This window comes from Vigna unguiculata, chromosome 4 (assembly GCF_037176805.1).
Source record: "Vigna unguiculata cultivar grain cowpea cultivar isolate G323 ecotype 2 chromosome 4, ASM3717680v1, whole genome shotgun sequence".
NCBI lineage: Eukaryota > Viridiplantae > Streptophyta > Magnoliopsida > Fabales > Fabaceae > Vigna > Vigna unguiculata.
Genome location: NC_140795.1, coordinates 47,913,854 through 47,938,782, shown reverse-complemented (window position 1 = coordinate 47,938,782; position 24,929 = coordinate 47,913,854). Strand labels below are relative to the sequence as shown.

The window sequence follows — 24,929 nt, the reverse complement described above, 5'->3', positions numbered from 1 at the left end:
ACTTCTAATTCAAGAATCTGTCATATATATATATATATATATATATATATATATATATATATATATATATATATATATATATATATATATACTCTTAATAGCATTCATAAAATGATCACTCTCTTACAGAGGTTGCTTGTGGATTTTCTTTTCATTTCAGCAATGATAAAACAGGAAAAAGTCTATTTTCACTTTCAAACATGAACAGAAATATTACCCAAAGCAAGAGAGAGAACATGAACTATGCACAGTGATAAATAAAAATGAAATAAAAATAATACAGTGACATGAGAACAAAGTTTATACATTTACATGATACAATAATTTAGGTTTGAAAAAGTTTATATCTCACTAATCGATTTTTAGTTTGAACACTTAATACAGATTTTCTCAAAACGGAAAATCAATGGAACACAGAACGAACTTAAACCAATAATGTACTCTGTTATCCAACTATAAACTACAACATAAAATAAATTATATAAAAGATGATAAAAAATTAGAAGTATTGAGCAATATTTTTAATGAAAATGAGTTATTAATAAAGTTGATAATCTTGTTATAGTTATAGAAAAAAACTGCTATGATGAATTTATCGAATGTTTTACACCATAAGACTGCATATACTTACTGTCATGCCACAACCCTATGAGCAAATAACTTTTTTTAGAAAATATATATTGTCGGTGATATAAATCTCTCTTGTTCAGAGTTAGCATGGAATAGTCATTGCCTCACTGGAGTCTGAGAAGGGTTCTTCATGATCCTATTTATTGAGTTGAAAAGGACCACTTTTCTGAAACAACTTGCAGAGATTGTTACCACCACAGCACAACCATGAATTGTAGGAATCTGATTTATGCAATTGGGTTATTCAATCTGTGTGTGACAAGTACACTCATTCAAGTCTCATTTGGGAAAGCCTCAAACTTCAGCAGATGTTGGTTCCCAGCAATTTACAACTTTGGGGATTCAAATTCTGACACAGGAGCTGTTTCTGCAGCATTCACTGGAGTGAAGCCTCCCAATGGCATAAGCTTCTTTGGAAGCCTCTCAGGAAGGGCTTCTGATGGCCGTCTCATCATAGATTACATTAGTAAGTAAGCAAACATAGTCGATATACTGTATTTTTCGAGTCCAGATTTTTTACTGAGTTTTTGTTATTACCCTTTGTTGAGCATCAAAAGTATACTATATGGGTATTTTTAGAAAGCAGTAAAGTAGAGAATTTAAATTCGTATTTTTCCTTTAACAGATAATGCACTTAACCCTTCTTTGATACAAGCACACATACAGTTGGAGATTGTTTAACATGTTTTGAAAACGTTTCCTACAAGTGTTAGTGTCCCGAAAATGTATGACATAGTGTAAGTCTTATATTTTTTAGCTTTGTACTGACATAGTGTAAGTTTTATATTTTTTAGCTTTGTACTGACATACTCTTACTTGTTGTATGTGCTTTTTATTTAGTATGTATCAATTAAAAAGCGACCCTTTTCACTCATCTGTGATGAGATCATTGTAATCCTATTGACTACTCAATTATTGGACTATGCAAGTTCTGCATTTCTTATGTGCATCACTTTTTTGTGTGTGGATATATGTAGCTGAAGAGTTGAAGCTGCCATACCTGAGTGCATATTTGGACTCAGTTGGATCAAATTACAGACATGGTGCAAACTTTGCAGTTGGAGGCTCTTCCATTCGGCCTGGTGGTTATAGTCCATTCCCTCTTGGCCTTCAAGTAGATCAGTTTCTACGGTTCAAGTCTCGCACCAACATTCTCTTCAATCAGCTTTCTGACAACAGTTGGTTTCTTTTCCACCCTGCATTTTCTTTCATTTTTTTGTGATTTTGTTAGCATGATAGACTAATGTCCGTAGATATTGTTTCCAAGTTCAAACAAGAATTCTGAACATCAACAGAAATCTTATTTCACATGGATTACACAACATCATTAACATCAGTAGAAGACTAATCTTTAGAGATATTGTTTAGTAAGGAATCTTTCCTAAAAACCTCCTCTAGTGGGTCTCATTGTCCCTCTCTTTGCATACTAAACCGTACAATATATTTTCCTCACTTGTGCTTCCACAAACCTTCTTCTGCACACATTGAAACCATCTTTACCAATTTTTTGACCTCTTTTCTTCAATTGGTGTCATAACAATATTTCTTTTGGAATAGTTTAAGTCTGAGTCTAAGTCTCAGATCGGTAAAAATAACAAAGTTATACACCATATATATATATATATATAAGGAAAACCCACAAACCTATTGTCTTGACCTACAAACCTAATGTCTTAGGTATTGGATTAAAAGTGTTGTCAGTTTAACTCAGGTGATATTTATGTAATCTCTTCCTAGTGAACCCCTCAAGAACAGGCCCATCATTTCTTCATGTTCAATCCCTTTTACAGTCTATCCTTTCTTGTGTAGCCACACATTCATCTTAATGTTTCTGACTGCTTCCACCTTAATAATGTTGATTCTTAACCTGTGGTAACAGTGAAACTTGAACCCGTGTGATGTTTCCAGGGACAGAGACACCTTTCAAAAGTAGTCTTCCAAGGCCTGAGGACTTTTCCAGGGCCCTATACACATTTGATATTGGACAAAATGATCTTGCCTTTGGTCTTCAGCACACTTCACAGGAACAAGTTATCAAGTCAATTCCTGACATTTTGAGCCAGTTCTTCCAAGCAGTGCAGGTAAGCAGCCCCCAAAGCATTATTGACACTATCAGTTATAACAGAGCAATAAAAGTTGGTTCTGGAACTAACACTTGTAATGGCTACATTTCAGCAACTATATTATGAAGGGGCAAGAGTGTTCTGGATTCATAACACTGGTCCAATTGGATGCTTGCCCTACAGTTACATTTATTATGAGCCCAAGAAGGGTAACATTGATGCAAATGGCTGTGTGAAACCTCAGAATGATCTCGCTCAGAAATTTAACAGGCAGCTCAAGGACCAAGTGTTTCAGATAAGGAGAAAGTTCCCACTTGCCAAATTTACGTATGTTGATGTTTACACTGCTAAATATGAACTAATCAGCAATGCAAGGAGCCAAGGTAATGTTTAAGTCTTCAAAGTCACATAATTTAGGGAAAGACAATGTTTTTGTTCTTATTTTTTTATTTCAATTTGGTTTCTTTAAGAAATTTTCACCATGGTTCTTAAAATATTTCTTTTAGATCAAACTTGGTCAACTAGGTGATATATGCCAACCCTTGAGAGATGTGTCACTCTGTATCTATCTGTCACATTAGTCCAATATGATGTTACTGCAAAAAACTGATAGAAAAACTATTTTGGTTTAACATAAACACTTTAAGGAACTAAAAGAAAACATTTCAAACAAATTGAAAAGAGAAGTTGGGAGATTGAAGATATATTTTAGCCTTTTGTTCTCAACTTATCATTGTTCAATTAACTTCTATGCTTGATTTATGACAGGTTTTATGAGTCCGTTGGAGTTCTGTTGTGGCAGTTACTATGGCTACCACATAAACTGTGGGAAGAAAGCCATAGTAAATGGAACAGTATATGGCAATCCATGCAAAAATCCTTCTCAACATGTTAGTTGGGATGGCATACACTACTCTGAGGCTGCAAATCAATGGGTTTCTAAGAGAATTCTCTATGGCTCCTTCTCTGACCCACCAATTCCAATTGGGCAAGCATGTTTCTGAGCACAGTTCATCTGTTACTAGCTAGCTACTCATATTGAGATATAGAACCATACATTATTGGGGGCTTCACTCTTCACATTGTTATTTCAATAAACAAGGAATTTGTGTAAGAACAATTTGAATGGCATGCACATAACAGTGCCTAATTTATGTTGTGGAAAAAGCTAGTGTAGCTTAGTTTCATGTGAGGTCACACTGCAACGGCTCAACTACCAGAAAATGTTCATATGTCTAAAGGATTGGAATTTGGAAGAGATAATTTGTTGTTCATCCAACCAATATATTTGGATTTTAGTACAGTGCAGGTCCCTTATACAGTTCAGTCCAAAAAGCCTTCTTGACCCAACTGTTTCATCATTTTCACCAAGTTACTCCTAAGTGATATATATTTATTAAAGAACTGTCCTTCAAATACATTACTTTATACATAAACCAAATAAAAAACTTGTTGAAATATATCTGATGTGACAAACACAAATATAATTTTAGAAGTTTTTAATTTTATGTTAGCAATGTTAGAAAAGTAATGATATGATGTAACAGGTAAACAATTAATGTGTATGTTACCTAAACGTGAGAGTTACTCCATCAACTACTACAGTACTACCACGAAAAACAATGCATGTCCTCTACCATTTAACAAATCATTTAAAGATTTAAGAACAAAAATGAATAGTTCAGATAACAGTACAATTATCTGATCTAAAGCCCTATTAATTTCTCAGAAAACATTATCGTTAGATAATATCAGAATGATCTAAATCCTAAAAACTGGTCAAGACGTGCATTACAATGTAAGCATAAGATTTTGATGTATGATGTCAACTACAACAACGGTTCTGCTGTCTGCAGTGTCATATTCATGCTTGTCACGTTCATAAGACCCTTGAATGTAACATTGGAACTTAAAAATACGGTTGCATTGAATCTAAAACGTGGTTAGAAGCAACTGAATTTTCTAATGGGACGTTTGATGTAGCAGTAGCAGCAGTGGTGAAAATTGAGTTTCAACATCTATTTGTATTATACATGGAATTTTGAATTTCCGCCATTTATGAATTCAATTACACAAAGAAAATTATGAATAACCGAAATTTCTCCTTTTCACTATAGAAAATAGCATATATGAAGTAACTTCTGTGAACATCCTTTGGTAACAAACAATTGGACAGTGGAACCTACTTCCACTTTGTTATTGTTTCCTGGGCAAATTAGAAAACAATGATCAAAATGAGTAAATGTATTTTATATACAGTGACATGTTTATAGGACCCTGATGCCATTGCTTTTCATGAGCTGAGAGTTGCTGTCAAGAAGGGTTTCCAATGATCTTCTTGATCTCCTGTTCCTGGCCCTGCCTGCTTCTTTCAACAACTCTTCCAACCTACGTTTCTCATCATCCACATCAGGGTTTGCTGTTCCAAGTTTCTCCTCTCTCATGCCAACAACATACTCCAAAATTTCAATGGCATCATCCACTCTGCAAAAACATCACAAAATGAACAAGAAATGTCATCAAGTTATCTAATCACAAACTTCCATATATGGTAACTATTAAGTTTGTGGATTCTTACAATAACCACCTTAAAAATCATGCAAACGATTACTTCTGATTGATTGATAGTGTAACATATTTTAAACTAACAAAGCATAATTCTTTACACTAACAAAGCATAAAAATTAAACTCTTTTCAAATCAGAATAACAAGACCAGTAGAGAGAGTGAATATGTTACCTTCCCATTGCATCATAGGTTCCTGCTAGATTGCTACAGACTCCTAAGGTGTCTGGATGATATGGACCATACTCTTTTTCCAATATAGTCCTGGCCTCTTCAAACAGATCTGCTGCTTCATTTATAGCATAACACTGCACACAGGCTAGCCCCATTTGGTTCAAAGCAATCCCAAACAAAGCAGTTTTTTTCTCTCCGGTGGCGCGAAATTTGGCAATGGCACTTTTGAAGATGTTGTAAGAGTCAGAAAAGTTCCCCAGCATGTAATACATAACCCCCATTTGGGCCTCAATTCCTGCAACAGTGCTTTGTTGACCAGGAGCATTGGCATAGATCTTCAAGGCCTTTTTGAGTAACTTCAACCCCTTTTCCAAATCATTTATGGATTGATAGATGGCAGCAACATCTATCAGACCACTAGCAATCTCTTCTGAGGAGATCCCGGGCTTGATCTTCCCAAAAATTCTGAGTGCATTTTCACAGTAAGACTTAGCCTCCTTGAACTTCCCTATCTTGTTGTAAAGATCAGCCAATCTGACATAGACCGAAGCAACTGTGGGATGATTCTCTCCTTTGGTTGATTTGAACACAGTGAGTGCTTTCTGATAAGAAAACACTGCCTCATCATAGCGAGCCAATGCTAAATAGGCATCACCAATGCTGCAATCCACTGAAGCCACATCTGCTTCATGGCCATTTGCAGCCATAGCCATGCTTGCCAAAACATAATGCTCTAGAGCAGCCTCATAATCACCCTTTGAGTCACAGATAAGCCCCATTAGTCTCCTATCTGCTGCTTCCTCAATGGAAGCAGGAGCCCCATTTCCCCTGTGAATATCAAGAGCCATTTGACACAGTTTCTCAGCATCATCAAACTGCAGTGCCTGAACATGTGCCTCAGCCACATACCGGCACGTCTCACCGAATCTTGGGTCTGTTTCCCCCAAAACCTGACCTTGAATCTCAAGACCTGCTGTGTAAAACAGCAGAGAATTCTCAATCTGACCCATCATTGCATATGTGTCACCCAATTGCATGCATCCTGCAAACTTAGCCAGTGCATGATCTTGGCCATCCTCCAACACAGGAATATCAATGGAACGCTCAAGAATGGGAATGGCCTCATTATACTGTCCTAAATTACAGTATATCGTTGCCAAGACATGCAAGCACATGACCATATCTAAACTTGGTTTCCCATCCGAACAAATCTCGAATGATTTCAAAGCTCTAAGAGCCAAATCGCGAGCTTTTCGTGGATTCTCACCTGAGGAAATCATGTCTCTTGTTTGCTTGAGCAAAAATGGTCCCAAGTCAGGATTGTCTAACCCTGCAGCAATACGCTCCTCAATCTCCTTCATACCAAGGTTCCTCCTATGCTTCCTGATGTGGTAAACACCATTTGCTTTTCTGACACCCTTTTCATTCCTCCTTGGAGTTGGCTTGGATGATCCTTCAATGACCCTGGTGGTTGGAGAAGATTGGCTGTTATTATCCTTGTTTGAAGGTTCCTTGCCACGTGACACAACATCTTTCTCAGGTGTTGAGCCACTAGCATTAGCATTGCCGTTGAAATCCTCTTTGTTCTCTGTAACCACCACCTCCTTTGTAATCTCCAAATCCACAATATCTCCCACTAGATGGCCCAGTTCTGAATCAATCCTAGACTCACCATCATAGGAGTAGAAACTGGCCCTGGAAGGTGAGTGATCAGAGCTCCTCATTTCACACACATTATGATACAATTGCTCAATTGAAGTATCCACCACCCCATCAATAGCCAAATCAATTGAATCACTCTGAATGCTTCTTGGACTCAGTGTACTCCTTGGTGATGCTTGTTGAGCAAAGTTATCCTTACGGGGAGTATAACTCCCGCTAGGTTCCTCTGCTGCACTATTTACATTGAATTCATCCATAGCGAAACCAGGCATTGAATGAGCACAATAATCAACACCTCACCTAAAATCAATAAGCCAAAAAAGAAGGAAGTTAGAAACTGTTCAAAACAGGAAAACAAAAACCAGAGTTTGCAATGCAACAACGTTTGGGGTCTCGTACAAAATCAAGAGCCAATTTTCACTTTTCAGGTGCAGACCCCAAAGCCAATGATGATTTCACGGGTGCCAATAATATTTCAGTAAAAAGAATGCTCCTGTCTTAGCAGAAACAGAAAAAAAAAGAACCAAAAGTAAAAGGGAAATGAATCAAACTTTATAACCCATTACAGCAAACCAAAAAGAGAATAAAGAAAAGCCAAAAGCATCTAATTATATTCCATCTGGTTGATTGCGTGACATTGCTTCTTCCCAGATGCTACATATTCACATCACATCACAATTCACAACACAGCACAAAAAACGTATTCTGAAATTCCATCAATGTCAGTGATCAAACTCAGCACAACAAAGTAATGTGAAAGAACAAACACAATCAAGAATCAAACATTTTTTGCTGCAAATACCAGAAAGCAATGAAAATTCAGCACCAGACTTCTCATTGAGGATAACATACAAACAACAAAAGGGTGTGTCATGTGTGATGCAAGGCATTAAACACAGAACCAAAGCAAAACAACACAATCGAGACAATGAATAGGTTGTTTGTGTTTGTGTTACTATTACCTTTAGCTCTCTCCAAAGAATTTAAGCCAAAATTTTCCAAACTCCCTTGTATGGGTGTTATGCTATGTACAGATTAAGAGATATGGGTCAACATAGCTGTATCATTTGTATTGGCATGCATTTATATATGTGCATGTGGGGTGTGGAACAAGAGGGGTGTCAGGTAATGCAATTTTGAGGACATGTGAAGGGCAAAATGGGGATTGAGTTAGAATTATTGAGTTTTTGTAGATAATATTATGCATTATGATGTGTAAGAGTTGTACTTGCTCCTCAGAGTTGGAATGTTGAAGCAAAACCAAGAAGGTGACCTCTCTCCCACTCTTTCCCTTCATCTTCAACTTCAACTGCTTTATTATTCTCATAAAAGAATCCATAACTTTTCAAAGTATCAATTAAGGATTTTGCCAGATAGATAGATATGAATATATATACATGCATTATCTATTATCAATTAATGATTGTTTTTCTTAGTTGAAAAGAAATAGCTCAATTAGCAGGATCCAGAGCTAAATTAGACATGAAAAATAAATAATATGAATCATTGTTCCTTGAGCCTGAATTGATTATCACGATGTTTGGCATCAAAGTCAACTATATTATTGATCATATTGATAACATCCAAATATTTATTGTAAGAATAAATGGTCAATAAATATCTGATAATTTGCATCCAGAAAAAAAAAATAATAAAATCTTTATATCAAATCAGTAAACGTAAAAGTGTCTGAAACCATCAAGTATACCAATCAATTCAATTATAATGAAAATATTCTAACTTTTGCAGTTTTAAATTTAAGTATTTGATATACAACTGTGGTATATATTTAAAATGAGAATTTTATTTATACAGTAATTTATTCAAGTTAAAAGAAAATATATACGTGGTCTTTTTTTTCTGGTATCTTAATCTCAATCTTTTATATATATATATATATATATATATATATATATATATTACATTTTAAATAACAGAAATTATTTCTTGAAAGTAGCTTAAATTATTTTGCATGGACCTTTAATAAATTATTATAGAGTCAAATTTATTGAAAATTTTAGAACTTTCTTTTTATTTTAAGAAAAAGATTGTTTGGTTGACTTTTAAGACATGGATTTTCTGTTTAAAATTTAGTAGATATTTTCTTATGGAGATTTACTATCCATATTTCGTCATCATTCAAAAATGAAAAAGACACAAGAATTATAACTTATTTATTTATTTATGGGTTATATATATTATTAATTTATTTATTTATTTATGTATTGGAGTTGCAGTTGAAACGTAAGAAGCATAGGTGGCGGTATTAACGGCTTTTGGAAGCGAAAAGACCAGGGACAACGGGGAATAGTAAAGTCACTGGGCGGTTTCGTGTGAGAGTGAAAGTTGGAGAGGAAAGTGACACGTGTCGAAAGTTAAAGCAATGATTGGTTGGTTTTGGAGGAATGTGAGCGTCCACGTGGACCACATTTCCAGCTGGTAACTGGTAAGCAGCAGTGATGGACCCTTCATACCAAGCCGCCAACGTGGGCCGGGCCCGGGCCCACGGGCCTACTTCCCAAAAGTTACATATTCCCTGATGAATATGTCTTTTTCTTTTTGTATTTCATCCACTTTGAACACAACAAGATTGCATTGTTATTAGAATTTAATTTGTTTTTATCTATTTTCATAAAATAATATTCATAAATTAGTTTTTAAGGAAAATATAGTACATCATGAAAGTTATTGAAATATGAAGATGGATAGATACCTATAATCATTATTCTTTACTCCAATAACTAGTTAATTTGGCGAGATTCAATTAAGTGAAAAAAACTATAAACAATATTAAAAATGTTAAGAATAATTTTGTAAAAATACTATAAATTAATGGCAAAGTTAATGTCAAATCAAATTAACAACTTTTCTTAAAGGTTATGAAACAGTGGACACATGTTTTGAAGTATTTAGTGATTGATGACTTTTTATATGAAGACCTAATTGTTTAGTGGAGACCCTCTTTTTTCAATCACTTTTTATGTGAATATTTAAGGTATTGCATAGTTAGGATTTAAGTATATATATTTAATATAAAATATAAAATTATAGGTTGTTATACATTGTGAATTTGCTAATTTTTATAATGAAAATAAATAATACATTGATATTATGAAGTTTTAAATTATCACTAGAAAATGGTCATAGAATTTAATTTTCATGATAATGATCTTATAAATAGTATAAAATGACTTGTATTAATTGATAGTGTAAAATTTTTAAAATTGAAATACATGACTATTAATATCTTATTTTATATTTTAGTCTTGATTAAGGGTGTAAAAACATTTAAACTCAAAATTTATTGATAGTGATATAATTAAATAAATCTTTATTTTTGGTCCTTAAAATTGTAAATTAAATTACCAAGAGTTTACATGCATTCGATTTCACTTTAAAAAACGTTTATCAAACAATATATAACCTATCGCATAAATAATTTTTTAATGACATTTTTTTTATTTAGGAGATTCCAACTTAAATATTATTTTTAATTGCCGGACCCCGCTGTGTTCGTACTAAACTAAACATTTACAAGTATTTAATACGATTCTCTATACATGCAAATAAGAAAAATGAGAAAAGAATATGAATATTTAAATTTTAGTTGAGAATTGTTGAAAAGGATGAAACAAGTCAAGAGTTGTGGATTTTGTGTTGACAGGTAGATAACGTGTTTTGAACATGTTTTTTTTAATAGTTTGTGTTTCTTTCATTTAAAAATGTTCAATGACATTAAAGTTTACAAACGTAAGATTTTGTTTATGAAGTGTAAAGGGAAAAAGTTTTATGAACCTACATACATTAAGAGACAACTGGATGATTCACTTCGAATTTAACGTTTTTTTAAGATGAAAATTATTATTGTCATAATTTGTGTTTTGAAACAGAATTGTAAAAGTAAAAAAAAAAATTGAACTAAACTTTTGTTCTAATCATTTATAAACATTTTAATTTACCATATTTTAATTGTGTCAAAATAATTAAGTATAAATTAAGGATGATAATGTGGTACGGACTAACTTATAATAAAAAGTGCGAAGCAAGATGAGTATTTTAGCCCGTTGCCTCGCTTAGACATGTCTTACTTAACCTGGGACCCACGTGAGTTAACAGACGGGTCATCCCACACAGTTCACATTGACTTAAATATCTGGCAACAACAAAATACAATACATCGTGTGTGTTTCTTATAAGCAAGTTGCTCATTATAGTTTTTTCTCTAGTTCATTCAAAAGCAACTCTATTGTTCGCGTTTCTTTCCTTGTTCTAATCTAGATATAAATCATTTTTATTTTCAACATACTTGTACTTAAAAATTAGGAACTATACAATTTGAATATTACTTTTTTTTAAGAAATAAGCTTATAGAATTTTTTGTTTCTAATAATTTAATTAAATAAGAATGAGGTTATTAAAATCTTACACCTTGGTGAAAAAAATACAAAATAAATAATTTCTCATGCAGGTTGCAAGTCGGCTCGCAAACTTGCGGGCCAAACATTATATAGGTGGGTCAAAGAAATTAGCCTGCACTTTTTATGCAAGGAGGGCCAACCAAGTCCATTTTTTTGCGGGCCAAATGCAAGATGGGCCAAAACAGGACCACATGCCTGCATTGCCATCCCAATCATAAATGTATGTGTGTGTCTTGTAAGAACTCTAAAATTAGAGACATTCTATTTCATGAGTTCCAAGTAGATAAATAAAACATACATAAACAATTCATTAAAATGTGCAGTTATTAAAGTTGGTAAAAATGGAGTTAATCCATACATAACCTTAATATCAACTTAAAAAGATATGACTTAACAAATATAAAAGGTTTATGTACATTAGAAATAAAACTCCAAAAACTCATTAAACCTCCAACTTGAACAACACTCATATGGTCTTTTCATCTCACCTGCAAACATTTCTGCTCACGCCATCATAAGGGTTATTGTAAAAGAGACATGACAATAACCCCAACAAGAAAAAGGATAAGCTAATAATAATTTTAAATATACATATATTTTACATTTATATAATAAACAATCCTTATTACTTGCAACCAAAAACACACATTCTCTAGAAAAATAAGCCAGATACATGATATATTATTCTAGACTCAATATTTCGATTTATGCATTGACTTGGACAAAAGAAACCTTACACTTGACATAAAACATCTTAGTGGATTATAGCAAAGGCCTTGGTTTCACTTGCCTTACCAACCGATCAAATTTCTCTTGACATGGTAAGTTAACCTATGGCTTTGCCAAAAGAAAAATCATACCCTTAATCTCGCTATAAGTACCTCCTTCAACTCTCACCACCTAGATTACATTACTCTATATGAGTTTGAAAGTCTAGTAGAGTTCAAGATGACTTCTGACCAACATGTATCCCTAGTCATTGCATATAATACTAAATTAACAAGGATTTACATTTCACTTTTATAAGCATACAAACATACAATTCAATACTTTCCATCTTTCCATTCCATTCCTTCACTTTCATACTCATAACAACATTACCATTCCCTAACACAATTTCTCAGCAAGTTTCTATCAATCCAAGTTTAAAATTCATCAATAAGAACTAACAGACCTGCTTAGTGTGGCCAATTACTCTCTTAACAAGTTCCTCTGGAAGGACACTCACTTAGTAACTAAATGTTATACACAACAAGCTAAGCACTATAACAAAATATAGATTTATTCGTCTAGTGCAAGTAGACTCACCCAGTGAGGCCTTCTCCCTTGAATCTTTGCCAAACTTGAATTTGGATTTTGCTTAGCAAGAGTTTGCTTGTCCATTGAGCAAGCCTCCCATGACTATTTTCCAAACCCAATTTTGGCACTTGCTCAGCGAGTCTTCATAACGCACACCAACAAATATGCTTTGCAGACAGTACCAAACAACCATATAATTCAATTAATGATTCATTCTCATTATCAACACACCTATTGCATTCAAATCAACTATTATCAACCATAGATAACAATTAAGCAAATTAAATCCAAGATTTTCATCTCAACATTCCTTTTTACACATATCACAGATTTCCTATTAGATACTTTACTCATATCAATTCAAATTAGTCCAAACAATATCCAACGATTTAAATCAAATTAACAGTGTACCAACCAATCAAAACACAATTCAAAGCACAATAAATTAGAATTAACTTTCCTTACCTTGGTTAAACAACCATTTTTTCCTCAAAGATGCTCTTTAGAGATCTATACAACACAAGATCACCTAACTAACCAATACAAATCCCAATTAGAGAAATAAGCATATCATCAAGATCATAGAATAAAGATTCACCAAGAGAAATACGTTTGAGCCACATGCATAGCCCTATAGCTGAAATGCAACCCAAAGATCTAAACTACCTCAAAGAGAGCAAAAAGAGAACTTACTTTATTCAACTCTTTGATCTAATGGTTGCGTAGAGCTTCTCGCTATAATAATCCTAATGTTCTTAATCTTCAAGAAGATGAAGATTGGAGTCACAAACCTAAGAGAGAGTATAGAGAGAAAGTAAAGCAAAAAGGGTTCTAGAGAAATAGTGATTTTACAAAAATCAACTTAAGTTATTAAAAATTTATTTATAGTTTAAATTTTTTATTAATATTAGAATGTTCTCTTTTTAAACCACCACCCCTCACATACCTTTTTCTCTAAGTTCTCACATTTCTAATATTTGATATCATTTAGGAGGTAAAGTAAAAACTGATTACATACATTTTGTTATCTTCTCTCGTCAAAATTTTAACAAAATTGTAATTAAATCATCAAAGTTAAAATTTGAAATAGTTTAGGAGTTAAAATGAAAAATTATCGATAATTTATATACATAATTATCTTTTCACCCATCAAGACACTCTTTAAGAACGATAAAATCATACCGAAATCAATGAGTTTTAGATAATATTATCTTAATAATATTTGTATCACGTATGTTCAAGAACAATATTAATTAATCAAAGACTAACTAAGATAACGGATCATGTCATTCAGGTAAAAAATCCATAAACATAATATTATCATGGAGAGTTGATGTCTTTGCAAAATATATTCAACTCTATATTATTAAAATTTATTGTCTCTTTTGTATTATATATATATATATATATATATATATATTTATATATATAACAACATATTTATCTTTTATTTAAGATTTTAAATATCTTTATTGAATTTTTCCTTATATTATTTTTTCTCAACTTATTAAATATCTATGTTAAAAAATTTTAGGTAAATAATTGTTACTTACGTATTTCATTTTAAGTATAATAAGAAAAAATAATCTTAATATAAATTTTGTTAATTTTATTTAAACTTCATTGAACACATTTAATCTTTATTTAACATATGTTTAAATTAGAAGGAAAATTAACATTTATGCTATTAACTTTGAATAGAAATTTTCATCCTTCTATCTTTTTTTTTTTGTTTCAAATTATTAATGGTTTTCTAAATTAATTTTCTTTAATAAATACCAGTTGAAAGACATGTGTGTTCCTTTTCTTTATTAATAAGTAAAAATAATAAAATTATTATTATTTTATTATACAATTAAATATAAATATTTTTTATAATTTTATTGTAAATATTTTTTATTTTTTTTGTAGATAATTTTGTAAATTTTAAAAAAAAAATCAATTTAAAAAAAGTTGTTCAAAAGATAAAATTAAAAAAACAAAAGTAAACATCGAAAAAGAAAATCTCTTCGGTATATAGATACATTACAATTATTAAAAACCACACAAATGTTATCATCTTATTCATCCATTAACACCTTTCCAACTACCTAAATTAAAATTGTTAATTTTTCTTACTATGCTAAAAATAAAATATATTATTATTTATTATAGCAAACAAACTATTTATCTTTTCTTTTGTTTTTTATATAGTTTTAAGACTGCAATATTTTCATGATTTCAAGGGATGCTTTAACTAAAAATAAAATATATTATTGTTTATTATGTTTAGTGAAAATATAAAAAAACATATTATTAATTTCATGTTAGTTTATTGTTGGTTTTAGTAAAAATAAATAACTTGTATTTAATAACAATTTGAGTGTTCCAAAAATGATGAGTGCTACACCATTATGGCTAAGAAAAAATTTCTCCTAACTAAGAAATAAAAATAACTTAGAAAGATTGAAGGATCTTCTCTAAAAACTTTGCACAAAATTCACATTAATAATTGAAATCATTGGTTCAAATCATATACACTAAAATAGGAGTTCATCTCCAATTGTATGAATGGCCAAACCACCTAATTATAACCTAATTGACTATATATATACATTACATTCCATAATACTCCAAACCATATTATAAAAAAGAAAGAAAAAATATTTTCCAAACCCAACACATAACAACCTTGTCTCTCAATTATAGAAAGCCATTTATAATTTTTCTTTATTTCATCATATTTATATAATTAGTTTATAAGGAAGTGAATCCATGCAAAGTCAAAGGAACCAAATCAAGACAAAATTGGGGAAACACCAAACCTTGTGATCCTGAAACAAATTTTTAAAATAATATTTTAGTAAAGTTTGTTTTATATCTCCTTTGATATTTAATTCAAACAGTTTTTATTTTTCAAAAGGATTATTTTAAGCATCTTATTATTGTTTTTTACAATCACTGAATTATTATAGCCTCTCACACTAACATTTATCTTAAAATAAATAAAGAGGGCCAAATCTCACCTGTTATAAAAAATAAAATAAATAAAAGGATACATATATTTTTGCTTTTATTTTTTTAAATGTTATACATATCTCTCAACTAAGTTTTTTTTAATCTAATAAAAATCAAATATTCATTTGAGTGACTAATATTTTCAACAAATATTATTTAGAAGAAGATATATCTAAATATTAAATCTCTAATTACGACATTGCCAATCAAATACACTATAAGATGTTCCCAAAATCATCAATAATACAATATCTGTCCAAATCAGTTTCATTATCAGACATTTTTTATCTTCTCACTTCACATACTTTATCTTTGTCAATCATTATCCAGGAACAAATTAAACATAAAATAATCAATATTTTAAAGAAATTGAAAACAGCATCTTGTTTTTTTTAAAAATTTAAAACAACAGTGACCATGAAACTAAACAATATACAACTTGAAATCAAATTTACCCTGAGAAACTTACTCTACTAAAAATTCTCATATTACATGAGAATTTTCTTACAAATTTGTTAAAAAAAATTGCAAGAAAAAACTTTTTTCTATTATTTTTTTAAAAATTTTAATTGGCAGATAATTTCTTCATGAATAATTATTTTCTACAAAATTATAAAATTTACAAGTATTTTCTACAAAATTTGTTACAAAAAGTATTTTATACAAAAAAATTGGTAAAAATTTTCTACAACTCTTTTTTCATAACAAAATTTATAAATATTTCCTAAAACAAATTTCAAAACAAAATTGACCAGAAAATATAAATTTTTTTAGTAGTACTAAATACATTTTACTCATTATTTTTATATTGGTTGGGATTATTAATTAGTGGAAAAGAAAGATCACAGGTGAATTAGCAACTAATTCACAAAGAACTTTAAGTGGCCCCCATTAGGGTTAGGGCACAGACATGAATGTTAATTTAAATGAAGTTAAATAAAGACAAAGAAAACACCACCAGACATGAGAGGAATCTTCTGGTACTTTTATTTATTTTTTTATATGATAACGGTATTTTTTTAATTCTTTTTTGAATGAGTTGTGATCTTAAAGAAATAAACAAGGGTATGAAGAAGCAAAGAGGTTATTGTTTCTGGTGATGTATAATTTTTGATAGGGAAGTAGACGTAGGATCCACCATTTCCATGACAGGGAATCTTAAAAATGATATACCAACAAACAATCTTTCATTTTCTTCTTCATTTTTTAACCTAAATTTTTTCCCTCTCTTTAATGGGATGCTTCCTCCATAACCACTATACCAAACAACACTATACTACGGCCTCTATTATACCTACTCAATTTTGTGAGAGAAACTTAGCAATGAAAAAATCTTTACAAAAAACAAAGTATATAAGTTAGAGATTATTTGTATTAATATGTGTTGCATTAAATATTACGAGGTAGAGTTTGTTGTGATAATAATTTTATATATCACTTGCGGTTTATCAAAATTTAGTTGTATACAAAATTCTTTACAAATACAACTATTTATATCTATATATATATAAAGAGATTCTCTCTTTTGTGTCCACATTTCAAAATACTAATTTTACCCTTTAAGATAAATTTTTTATTAAATTTTTGAAAATTGATCATTACTTTTACAAGTCTTTTATAAAACGGTCTATATGTACTTTTTTTTTTATTTATCAACGGTTATTTTTTTTATCTTTTCTTATTAATTTCATTTTAATTTTAATTCTTAATAAATATATTTTTATTTTATATATTAACTTAATAACATTACAATATCATTATCTACTAATATAATATCACACATATTAAAAAATGCGTACACACAGACACGATAGCGTTTGTCTTTACGCTAGTTGTCATATAAAAGGAGTTTCTTAAAAATTTTTGAGGGATAAAGTCATCCAAAATTGTAATATATATATATATATATATATATATATATATATATATATATATATATATATATATATATATATATATACCTTCACCAATATCGTTGTCAGTCAAACTTCAAGACCTGTCATAATAATAAAATAAATTGAATTTCTTCGACTACATAGAAATGACAACCAATTTATTAGGTCATTTTACTATTTTAATCTGCAGTTTAAAGAATGAGACTCAAATCATGCATAATTGATCCAAATATCTGTGTAGAGAGTCCGTGTATACAAAAAATACTTGTCAAAATAGAAGGAAGAAATAGAGAAATTAGTTTTTAAAATTCTATGTTCTTAAAATTATTATTTATTTAGTTCTTAATAAAGAGTGTTATTAATTATTATTATTATTATGCAATGCAATAAATCGACTTACCATTTTTTGCCTTATGGCCCAACTAGCCCATTTCAATGTCTTAGGCCGAAAACCTTCAACATATTTTTGTTTTTCTGTATATGTTTGGTATATTTAATTGGGCCTAGTTTACAGTAGGCCCAAGACATGGAGTGATTTGCCAAAACATTGCGATGGTTCAATTAAAGGCAAAATAAAAATTTAATACTTTCTTTTTCAGAAAATAAAACATAATATATTAATTCAAAATTAATATCTTACGATTGATTTTAGTTTTTTAAAAAAATTTAACCAATATATTTATTTTTGAGATCAATCATTGAAGTTGGTTTGACCTCATCTAATCAACAAGGTCTTCCCTTCAAACACAACCATTATCAATAATAGCAAGGTTATTACTTTGTATACATAAACATAGCTAACTCAGTACACACTTTCAAAAGTTCATCACCATTAACATTAACCATAACAACATCATGAGTTTGTGATAAGTTATGGTCATAGAATGGGATAAATAACCACTTTTCCTGTGGCTCTTGAAGTTTCTAAATAGGAAATGGCTTCAATAAGCTGAGAAAAAGGCAATGGAGTCTTGGGATCAAGTATAGGCTTCACTTGACCACTCTCAAAGTAAGGTCTCAGTTTCTCTAAGTTTGATCCTTTTGATGTTAGTGCAAAAAAGATTGCTTGTGGATATCCAGGTGGCACTATTGTCACAACTTTTCCACCTTCTTTAATGGCCTTAAAGGCTCTATCAGTTTGCCCTATAATATATATACACAAGTTTTTGTTTTTGGTAAGCAATTAGGGTTCATGAGAACCAATAAAGATAACATTCATTGGTTCAAAAGTCTCACCTACTGCATCATACACCAGATCATATTTTTCTGGAAGATCTTCAAAGTTGTACTTTGTGTAATCAATAGGAAAGTCAACTCCTATCTCCCTCAGAAGTTCAAGTTTTCCTGTGCTTGCGGTTGCTGCTATCTTAGATGCCTTATAAACATGTTTGGCAAGCTGCAAAACCAAAACAAACACATAGCAATTCACCATCTTAGAAAAGATGATCAGATAAGTTTTTGGACACAGATTAATCATATCATAAAGTAATAGATATTTTACATTAATGTCACAATAATGAAAAAATAAGAGTTAAATATATTTTTAATCTTTAAATTTAGATATGAAATTGAAATTTGTTATCATTTTAAATTTTGATATATTTTGATTTCTAATCTTAAAAATTGAATAAATGTTAGTTATTTTAGTCCAATGATATTAACTTTTTTTACGTGTTAAGGGGTTTTAATCTGACATTTCAGTTATAAAACGTGTCAAATAATGTAAACAACTCAAATACTAATTAGAAATATTATTTCGCACCTCAAAACAAGTTTTACGCAATTAAATTAGAAAAATTATATCTATTCATGTTTAAAGTTTGATCAATCTGTATCAAAGTTTGAGATATAAACGTAAAAATAAGGGTTAAATTTGTTATTGTTCTAAATTTTGATTTATTTTAATTTCTAAACTTAGTAATTAAATGAATATTAATCATTTTAATTCAATAATACTAACTTTTTTTTACATATTAAAGGAGATTTTAGTTTGACATTTTAATTAGAATGTATCAAATAGGATTTAATTCAAATGTCAATAAGAAAAATCATTTTACATGTAAAAAAATATTGAGTTAGAAGAAATTTACTTATGAATTTAGAGAGTAAAAACATATTTATTCTAAAATCCTTTTAAACAAAATTTGGATATGATTTTGGCAGCAAAAATATATGTTAAGATGTACCTGAATGGCATAGCTTCCAACTCCACCAGCTCCTCCCAAAACAAGAACAGATTTGCCAGCAGAAAACTGGGCATGCTCAAAACCTTCAAGAGCAGTCTCAAGTGCCAAAGGAATGCTAGCAGCTTCAATGAAGCTTAGATTGGAAGGTTTATGAGCCAATAGTTTCTCTTCTGCAACAGTATACTCTGACAAAGTGCCAAGAATCTTGAGATTCGACAACCCTTCCTCGTTGATGTCACCATATACTTCATCTCCAACCTTAAATTTCCTTACTTCTCCTCCCACTTTCACCACTGTGCCAGCAACATCAAAACCAGGCACAATCTTCTCACACCATTAACAAAGTTTTAGACATTGAAAGTTTTAGAATGTTTTATAAGGAGGAATGAAATGAAATATCAGAAAAGAAAAAGTGGAGGTGTGTGTACATACAGGTAGATAAGGGTCAGTATCCTTGAACTCCCCATGCATCCTCTTGTAATCAACTGGATTAAGGGATACTGCTATGACCTTGATGAGAACTTGATCATGTTTGAGTTGTGGTAAGGGCCAATTAGGATCAAACTTTAGAACATCAGAAGGTCTACCATGTTCAGAGTAGTACCAAGCTTTTGTGTGGGTTGGAATAGTAGAATCAGTGCTTGATTCAGCTTCTGCCATGATAGATCTTTGTTTGTAGTGATTAGCAAGAGATTAGGGAGAGATTAAGAGAATAAGGAGTTATGAAGATGAAGAGCACAGAGGCAAAATTTATAGGTCCTAATTTGATGGAAAATTAGAATCTCATATCATATATAGAATATTCATGCATATTCTGGTTAGAGAATTTGTATTCTTGTATTTGAAATTTTTGTGATTTTCTTTAAACTAGTTTCGTATTTGGGTAGCTCTCTACTTAAAAATTAGTGCAGGACAAGGATGATATTTTTCGTTTGGAAAAAAAGAAGAAAGAATAAAACTCTATACTTTTTTCAATGAACAAGCATTCATTTTTAGCACTTAGTAATTGAATAACATATATATGAAAAGCTTTATGTTGGATGATCATATTTTAGTTAATTTAAAATATATAGCAGCCGGACAAAAAGGTATCTTAATTGTTTAGTGCCCATCAATTACCTACCCATTTTTTTAATATGAAAATAGTGATATTAGCCTCCACATTATTTAAATACGTGATTTGTTATAGGAACATGATATTATAGGCAGCGATTTTTTTGAGTGAAAAAGTGATATTTAAAGTAAGTAAAAGTATTTTGACTTCGTTTGATGTGAGTTTAGGCTTACTTAAGTGGGACAGTAATTTGTTTCATAAGACGCATTTGGACGGGTTTGTTTGAAGTCTTACATCGACTAGAGATAAAACCAAACCACAATATATAAGTGGATGCAATCCTTATCTTACAAGTCGGTTTTGTGGGGTTGAGTTAGGTTTAAAGTGCACTTCTAACATGGTATCACAGTCAAGTTAGAGGCTATCCTAGCGAGCTTTCTTGGACATTCTGTTCCACCTGATATCAGGCCGCTAACAGACCTACTAATTTCTTGTCCCACACACGCGATGAATATACCTCGGCGTGAGGGGGTGTGTTGGAAGTCCCACATCGACTAGAGATAAGACCAATTCACGATATATAATTAGGTGCAATCCTCACTTTACATGCCGGTTTTGTGAGAAATGGCTTAAGTTATATTTAGAAAATGTGCAGAAGATAATGAAACATTTCAAAGGTGAAAAGTTTTAATATTTCTTAATTATAGAGTTATGTATTTAGAGAAGTCCAACTAAAAGAAGGTGATGCATATATTATTCATATAAGATTTGAACTCAATTAATACACAGATGGAACAAATTACATGAAACATGGTAAAAGACAGACACAAACCTTAACTATAAGGAGTGCATAAACACAATACATTTATATCAATTGGGTATGGGATAAACAACCAGTTTTCCAATGGCTCTTGAAGTTTGTAAGTAGGAATAGGCTTCAGCAAGGTGAGAAAATGGCACTGGAGTCTTTGGATCAAGTAATGGCTTCACTTGACCATTCTCAAAGTAAGGTCTTAACTTGTCCAAAATGGAGCCTTTAGAAGTTAACACAAAGAAAATGGCTGGTGGAAGTCCAGGAGGTATTATTGTCACAGCTTTCCCACCTTCCTTCACTGCCTTCAGAGCTCTATCAGGTTCTCCTGTGTTTCATCTTTTCATCATCAAACAATGCTTCCATTCACAGATATATATACAAAGTGAATGAACTATTAAAAAACAACACAATAGTGTCAAATAATTTCTGGTTTAAAGAACTGACCTATTGTGTCGTACACTACATCAAACTTTTCTGTTAAGTCTTCGATGTTCTCCTTTGTGTAATCTATTGCCCAATCAGCTCCCAACTTTCTTAGAAGTTCCAATTTTCCAGTGCTAGAAGTTGCTGCTATCTTTGATGCACCATAAAGATGCTTCGCAAGCTACAACCAAATATTTACATTGAAAAGATATGTTATGAGATCTCCTATAATGTTAACCAAAGACAAATTCATTCACACTTTTCAAAATTAACCATAACCAGCACAGTTTTTCCTATAGTTCAGAAACAAATTTTAAGCATTTTAAGTTCAACTCAATCTTAAAACCTTTTCATGTTGGGATATCTACATTTCAAATGTAAAACTAAACATTAATTAGTAATTTGATAGCATTATGATAATGCAATATATACATTTTGAATGTAAAACTAAACATTAATTAGTAATTTAATAGTGATCCGATAACAGATGGAACAATAAACTTACAAACAACAATTTTCATTAAAATAATCTCAATTCTTGATTCTTATACTATATTAAAAATATATTTTTAATCTAATTCAACATGATAAAACCGAACAATCATAATCAAGATTCTTTTCCAATCTTCTTCATTATAGTTTGTCAGAATGCTTATGTGGGTGTATGCATGAGAAGACTTACTATTTATATATTTGATTTCATATATATATATATATATATATATATAGATAGATATAGATACATACCTGAATAACAAAGTGACCAACTCCACCGGCTCCTCCAACAACAAGAATAGATTTTCCAGCAGAAAACTCAGCCCGTTCAAGGCCTTCATAAGCAGTTTCTAATGCTGCAGGAATGGCAGCAGCTTCAATGAAGCTTAGATTTGGTGGCTTCAGAGCTAATAGCCTCTCTTCGGCAATGGTATACTCAGACAAAGTTCCAAGAGCCTTTAGGTTTGTTACTCCTTCCTCGTTGATATCACCATACACTTCATCACCAACCTTCAGTTTATGCACTTCTCTTCCCACACTCACCACCACACCAGCAACATCAAACCCAGGAACAGTCTTCTCAATAGCCACACAATTAAAAACAAAGTTATATTGTTTAGTATCCCAAACAATTAATCATGAAGAAACTGTAAGAGATTGAATGTTAAATGATGACTTACAGGTAAATGAGGGTCATAATCCTTGTACAAGCCGTTCATCCTCTTGTAATCAATGGGATTAAGGGATGCTGCAAGCACCTTGATGAGGACTTGATCATCTTTGAGTTGTGGTAATGGCCAATTATGATCCAATTTCAGAACATCTGGGCTACCATGTTCAGAGTAGTACCAAGCTTTTGTGTGGGTTGGGATAACAGGATCAGTGCTTGATGCATCTTCTGCCATGTTGGATGAATATATAAACTAAGAAGAGGTAGTAATAATAATAAGGATTTAGATGAAGATGAAGAGCATGAAGGGATATATTTATAGGATCTGGTTTGAAGGAAAATCAGTATTAATTGGGATTTTTAATCATGTGAGACTTCAGTTTGATTTCCTCTTTGCATGTTTTTCATTTCTTAATCACCATGTGGGGTATCCTTTTCTCATGCATTCAAATTTTAGTCAAATAGACTTAGCTCTGTATTCTTTGAAATTTTCTTAAAGTAATAATTAGTTATCAATTATTACCAACATATATATATATATATATATATATATATATATATATATATATATATATATTGTTTTTTCTTCTTTTTTTCTGCACGTCATGCATGATGTGGTTTTGCATTCAACTTTTTCATCCTCGCAATAAACTAAGCCCTAACTTTGAGTAGAATAGGTCAACTCTTCGTTGAATAAATTCTGTAAAGCAACAATTTTTGTTTATCGCTGCCATATATATGTTTCTTTCTGCATGTCATGCATGATGTATACCATTTTTGTTTTGCAATCGACTTTTTTTAAGGGTTAATTGAATTATTCATATCATGTCACCAGTCAACGAGGGATTTAATCAGAGGAATATACTTTATATAATTTTATTTGTTTGTCTTGAGATTTTTTTTATTTGTTTACTGATAAATGGCAAAGGATGGAGGAGACGAAAACGACAAAAACCATGAAGATAGTAGGGTTGAGAAAAAATATGTTATAGCATCGATCTAGCCAACACTTAGTATGTGATTTAACAAAATATGTTATACTGCGTAATTATGTAAATTGAAAAACGGGGGAAATTTAACAAAATGAACAAAAAGGGGGTGTGAAAATGAAGACCCAAGATGGATTATTGGGCTCGGGGTTCACGCACTGGAACCAGATGGGCCTCTGTTCATCTTCGCAGTGAAGCAGAGATTCATACTGCCACCACAAGACTTATTTAAATTGAAGCGATTTTAAAAATGTTGTGTTTTCTAAATCAACAAAATTAGTTTATTTATTTTTATTTAAATTTTTTTATTTTAAAAATTATTTATGCAAAAATTATAATTGAAGTATATAGTTATTTTTATTTAACTTTTAATGAAAAACATAACCAACCGTTTCTTTTAAAATGTCATTTTGATAAAAAAAAAGTACTAATTTTAGTTTTTATGTAATAATGAGTATATATCTGTTGTGTATCTTTTTTTATTATTAGTTTTTTTTATCATTATTATTATATATTTAAATTTTTTTATTTATAAATATAAATACAACTCGTCAGTATGTGATTTTTTTTTTAATTTAGGAGTTTTTAATACAAA

General features: G+C 30.9%; 4 protein-coding genes across 5 annotated transcripts; 1 reads left to right on the top strand and 3 right to left on the bottom strand.

Annotated features, from left to right (window-relative positions):
* Window positions 1-651: 651 nt before the first annotated feature.
* On the top strand, window positions 652-3,996 carry LOC114181314 (GDSL-like Lipase/Acylhydrolase superfamily protein). The gene is made up of 5 exons (XM_028067736.2): window positions 652-1,096; window positions 1,608-1,808; window positions 2,539-2,711; window positions 2,806-3,076; window positions 3,462-3,996. Exons 1-5 carry the CDS (start codon window positions 838-840, stop codon window positions 3,695-3,697), a joined length of 1,140 nt encoding a protein of 379 aa, XP_027923537.2. The 5' UTR covers window positions 652-837; the 3' UTR covers window positions 3,698-3,996.
* Window positions 3,997-4,775: 779 nt separating this feature from the next.
* Window positions 4,776-8,259, bottom strand: KLCR2 (Tetratricopeptide repeat (TPR)-like superfamily protein). 2 transcript variants are annotated; one of them, XM_028068917.2, is made up of 4 exons: window positions 8,057-8,145; window positions 7,494-7,587; window positions 5,433-7,394; window positions 4,776-5,177 (listed from the first exon to the last, which is right to left on the bottom strand). In XM_028068917.2, the coding sequence occupies exons 3-4, from the start codon at window positions 7,364-7,366 to the stop codon at window positions 4,961-4,963; spliced, it is 2,151 nt and encodes a 716-aa protein (XP_027924718.2). In that variant the 5' UTR covers window positions 7,367-7,394; window positions 7,494-7,587; window positions 8,057-8,145; the 3' UTR covers window positions 4,776-4,960. The 2 variants fall into 2 exon arrangements, with proteins under 2 accessions (XP_027924718.2, XP_027924717.2); XM_028068916.2 differs by lacking the exon at window positions 7,494-7,587 and having other exon boundaries at window positions 8,057-8,259.
* A 10,205-nt stretch (window positions 8,260-18,464) lies between these two features.
* On the bottom strand, window positions 18,465-20,707 carry LOC114181459 (2-methylene-furan-3-one reductase-like). The gene is made up of 4 exons (XM_028067923.2): window positions 20,322-20,707; window positions 19,890-20,213; window positions 18,940-19,099; window positions 18,465-18,846 (listed from the first exon to the last, which is right to left on the bottom strand). Exons 1-4 carry the CDS (start codon window positions 20,547-20,549, stop codon window positions 18,581-18,583), a joined length of 978 nt encoding a protein of 325 aa, XP_027923724.2. The 5' UTR covers window positions 20,550-20,707; the 3' UTR covers window positions 18,465-18,580.
* Window positions 20,708-21,675: 968 nt separating this feature from the next.
* Window positions 21,676-23,658, bottom strand: LOC114181449 (2-methylene-furan-3-one reductase-like). Its single transcript, XM_028067913.2, has 4 exons — window positions 23,356-23,658; window positions 22,928-23,251; window positions 22,202-22,361; window positions 21,676-22,082 (listed from the first exon to the last, which is right to left on the bottom strand). The coding sequence occupies exons 1-4, from the start codon at window positions 23,578-23,580 to the stop codon at window positions 21,814-21,816; spliced, it is 978 nt and encodes a 325-aa protein (XP_027923714.1). The 5' UTR covers window positions 23,581-23,658; the 3' UTR covers window positions 21,676-21,813.
* Between the last annotated feature and the right edge of the window lie 1,271 nt (window positions 23,659-24,929).

What these genes read in the sequence shown, in the direction of transcription:
- LOC114181314 (XM_028067736.2), top strand. Translation starts at nt 838, where the DNA reads ATGAATTGTAGGAATCTGATTTATGCAATTGGGTTATTCAATCTGTGT. An exon ending in TCTCATCATAGATTACATTA is followed by an intron (nt 1,097 to 1,607) that starts GTAAGTAAGCAA and finishes GGATATATGTAG; the next exon opens with CTGAAGAGTTGAAGCTGCCA. An exon ending in CAATCAGCTTTCTGACAACA is followed by an intron (nt 1,809 to 2,538) that starts GTTGGTTTCTTT and finishes TGATGTTTCCAG; the next exon opens with GGACAGAGACACCTTTCAAA.
- KLCR2 (XM_028068916.2), bottom strand. Translation starts at nt 7,366, where the DNA reads ATGCCTGGTTTCGCTATGGATGAATTCAATGTAAATAGTGCAGCAGAG. An exon ending in ACCTATGATGCAATGGGAAG is followed by an intron (nt 5,178 to 5,432) that starts GTAACATATTCA and finishes ATGTTTTTGCAG; the next exon opens with AGTGGATGATGCCATTGAAA.
- LOC114181459 (XM_028067923.2), bottom strand. Translation starts at nt 20,549, where the DNA reads ATGGCAGAAGCTGAATCAAGCACTGATTCTACTATTCCAACCCACACA. An exon ending in ATACTGACCCTTATCTACCT is followed by an intron (nt 20,214 to 20,321) that starts GTATGTACACAC and finishes TGGTGTGAGAAG; the next exon opens with ATTGTGCCTGGTTTTGATGT. An exon ending in TTGGAAGCTATGCCATTCAG is followed by an intron (nt 19,100 to 19,889) that starts GTACATCTTAAC and finishes TTGGTTTTGCAG; the next exon opens with CTTGCCAAACATGTTTATAA.
- LOC114181449 (XM_028067913.2), bottom strand. Translation starts at nt 23,580, where the DNA reads ATGGCAGAAGATGCATCAAGCACTGATCCTGTTATCCCAACCCACACA. An exon ending in ATTATGACCCTCATTTACCT is followed by an intron (nt 23,252 to 23,355) that starts GTAAGTCATCAT and finishes GCTATTGAGAAG; the next exon opens with ACTGTTCCTGGGTTTGATGT. An exon ending in TTGGTCACTTTGTTATTCAG is followed by an intron (nt 22,362 to 22,927) that starts GTATGTATCTAT and finishes ATTTGGTTGTAG; the next exon opens with CTTGCGAAGCATCTTTATGG.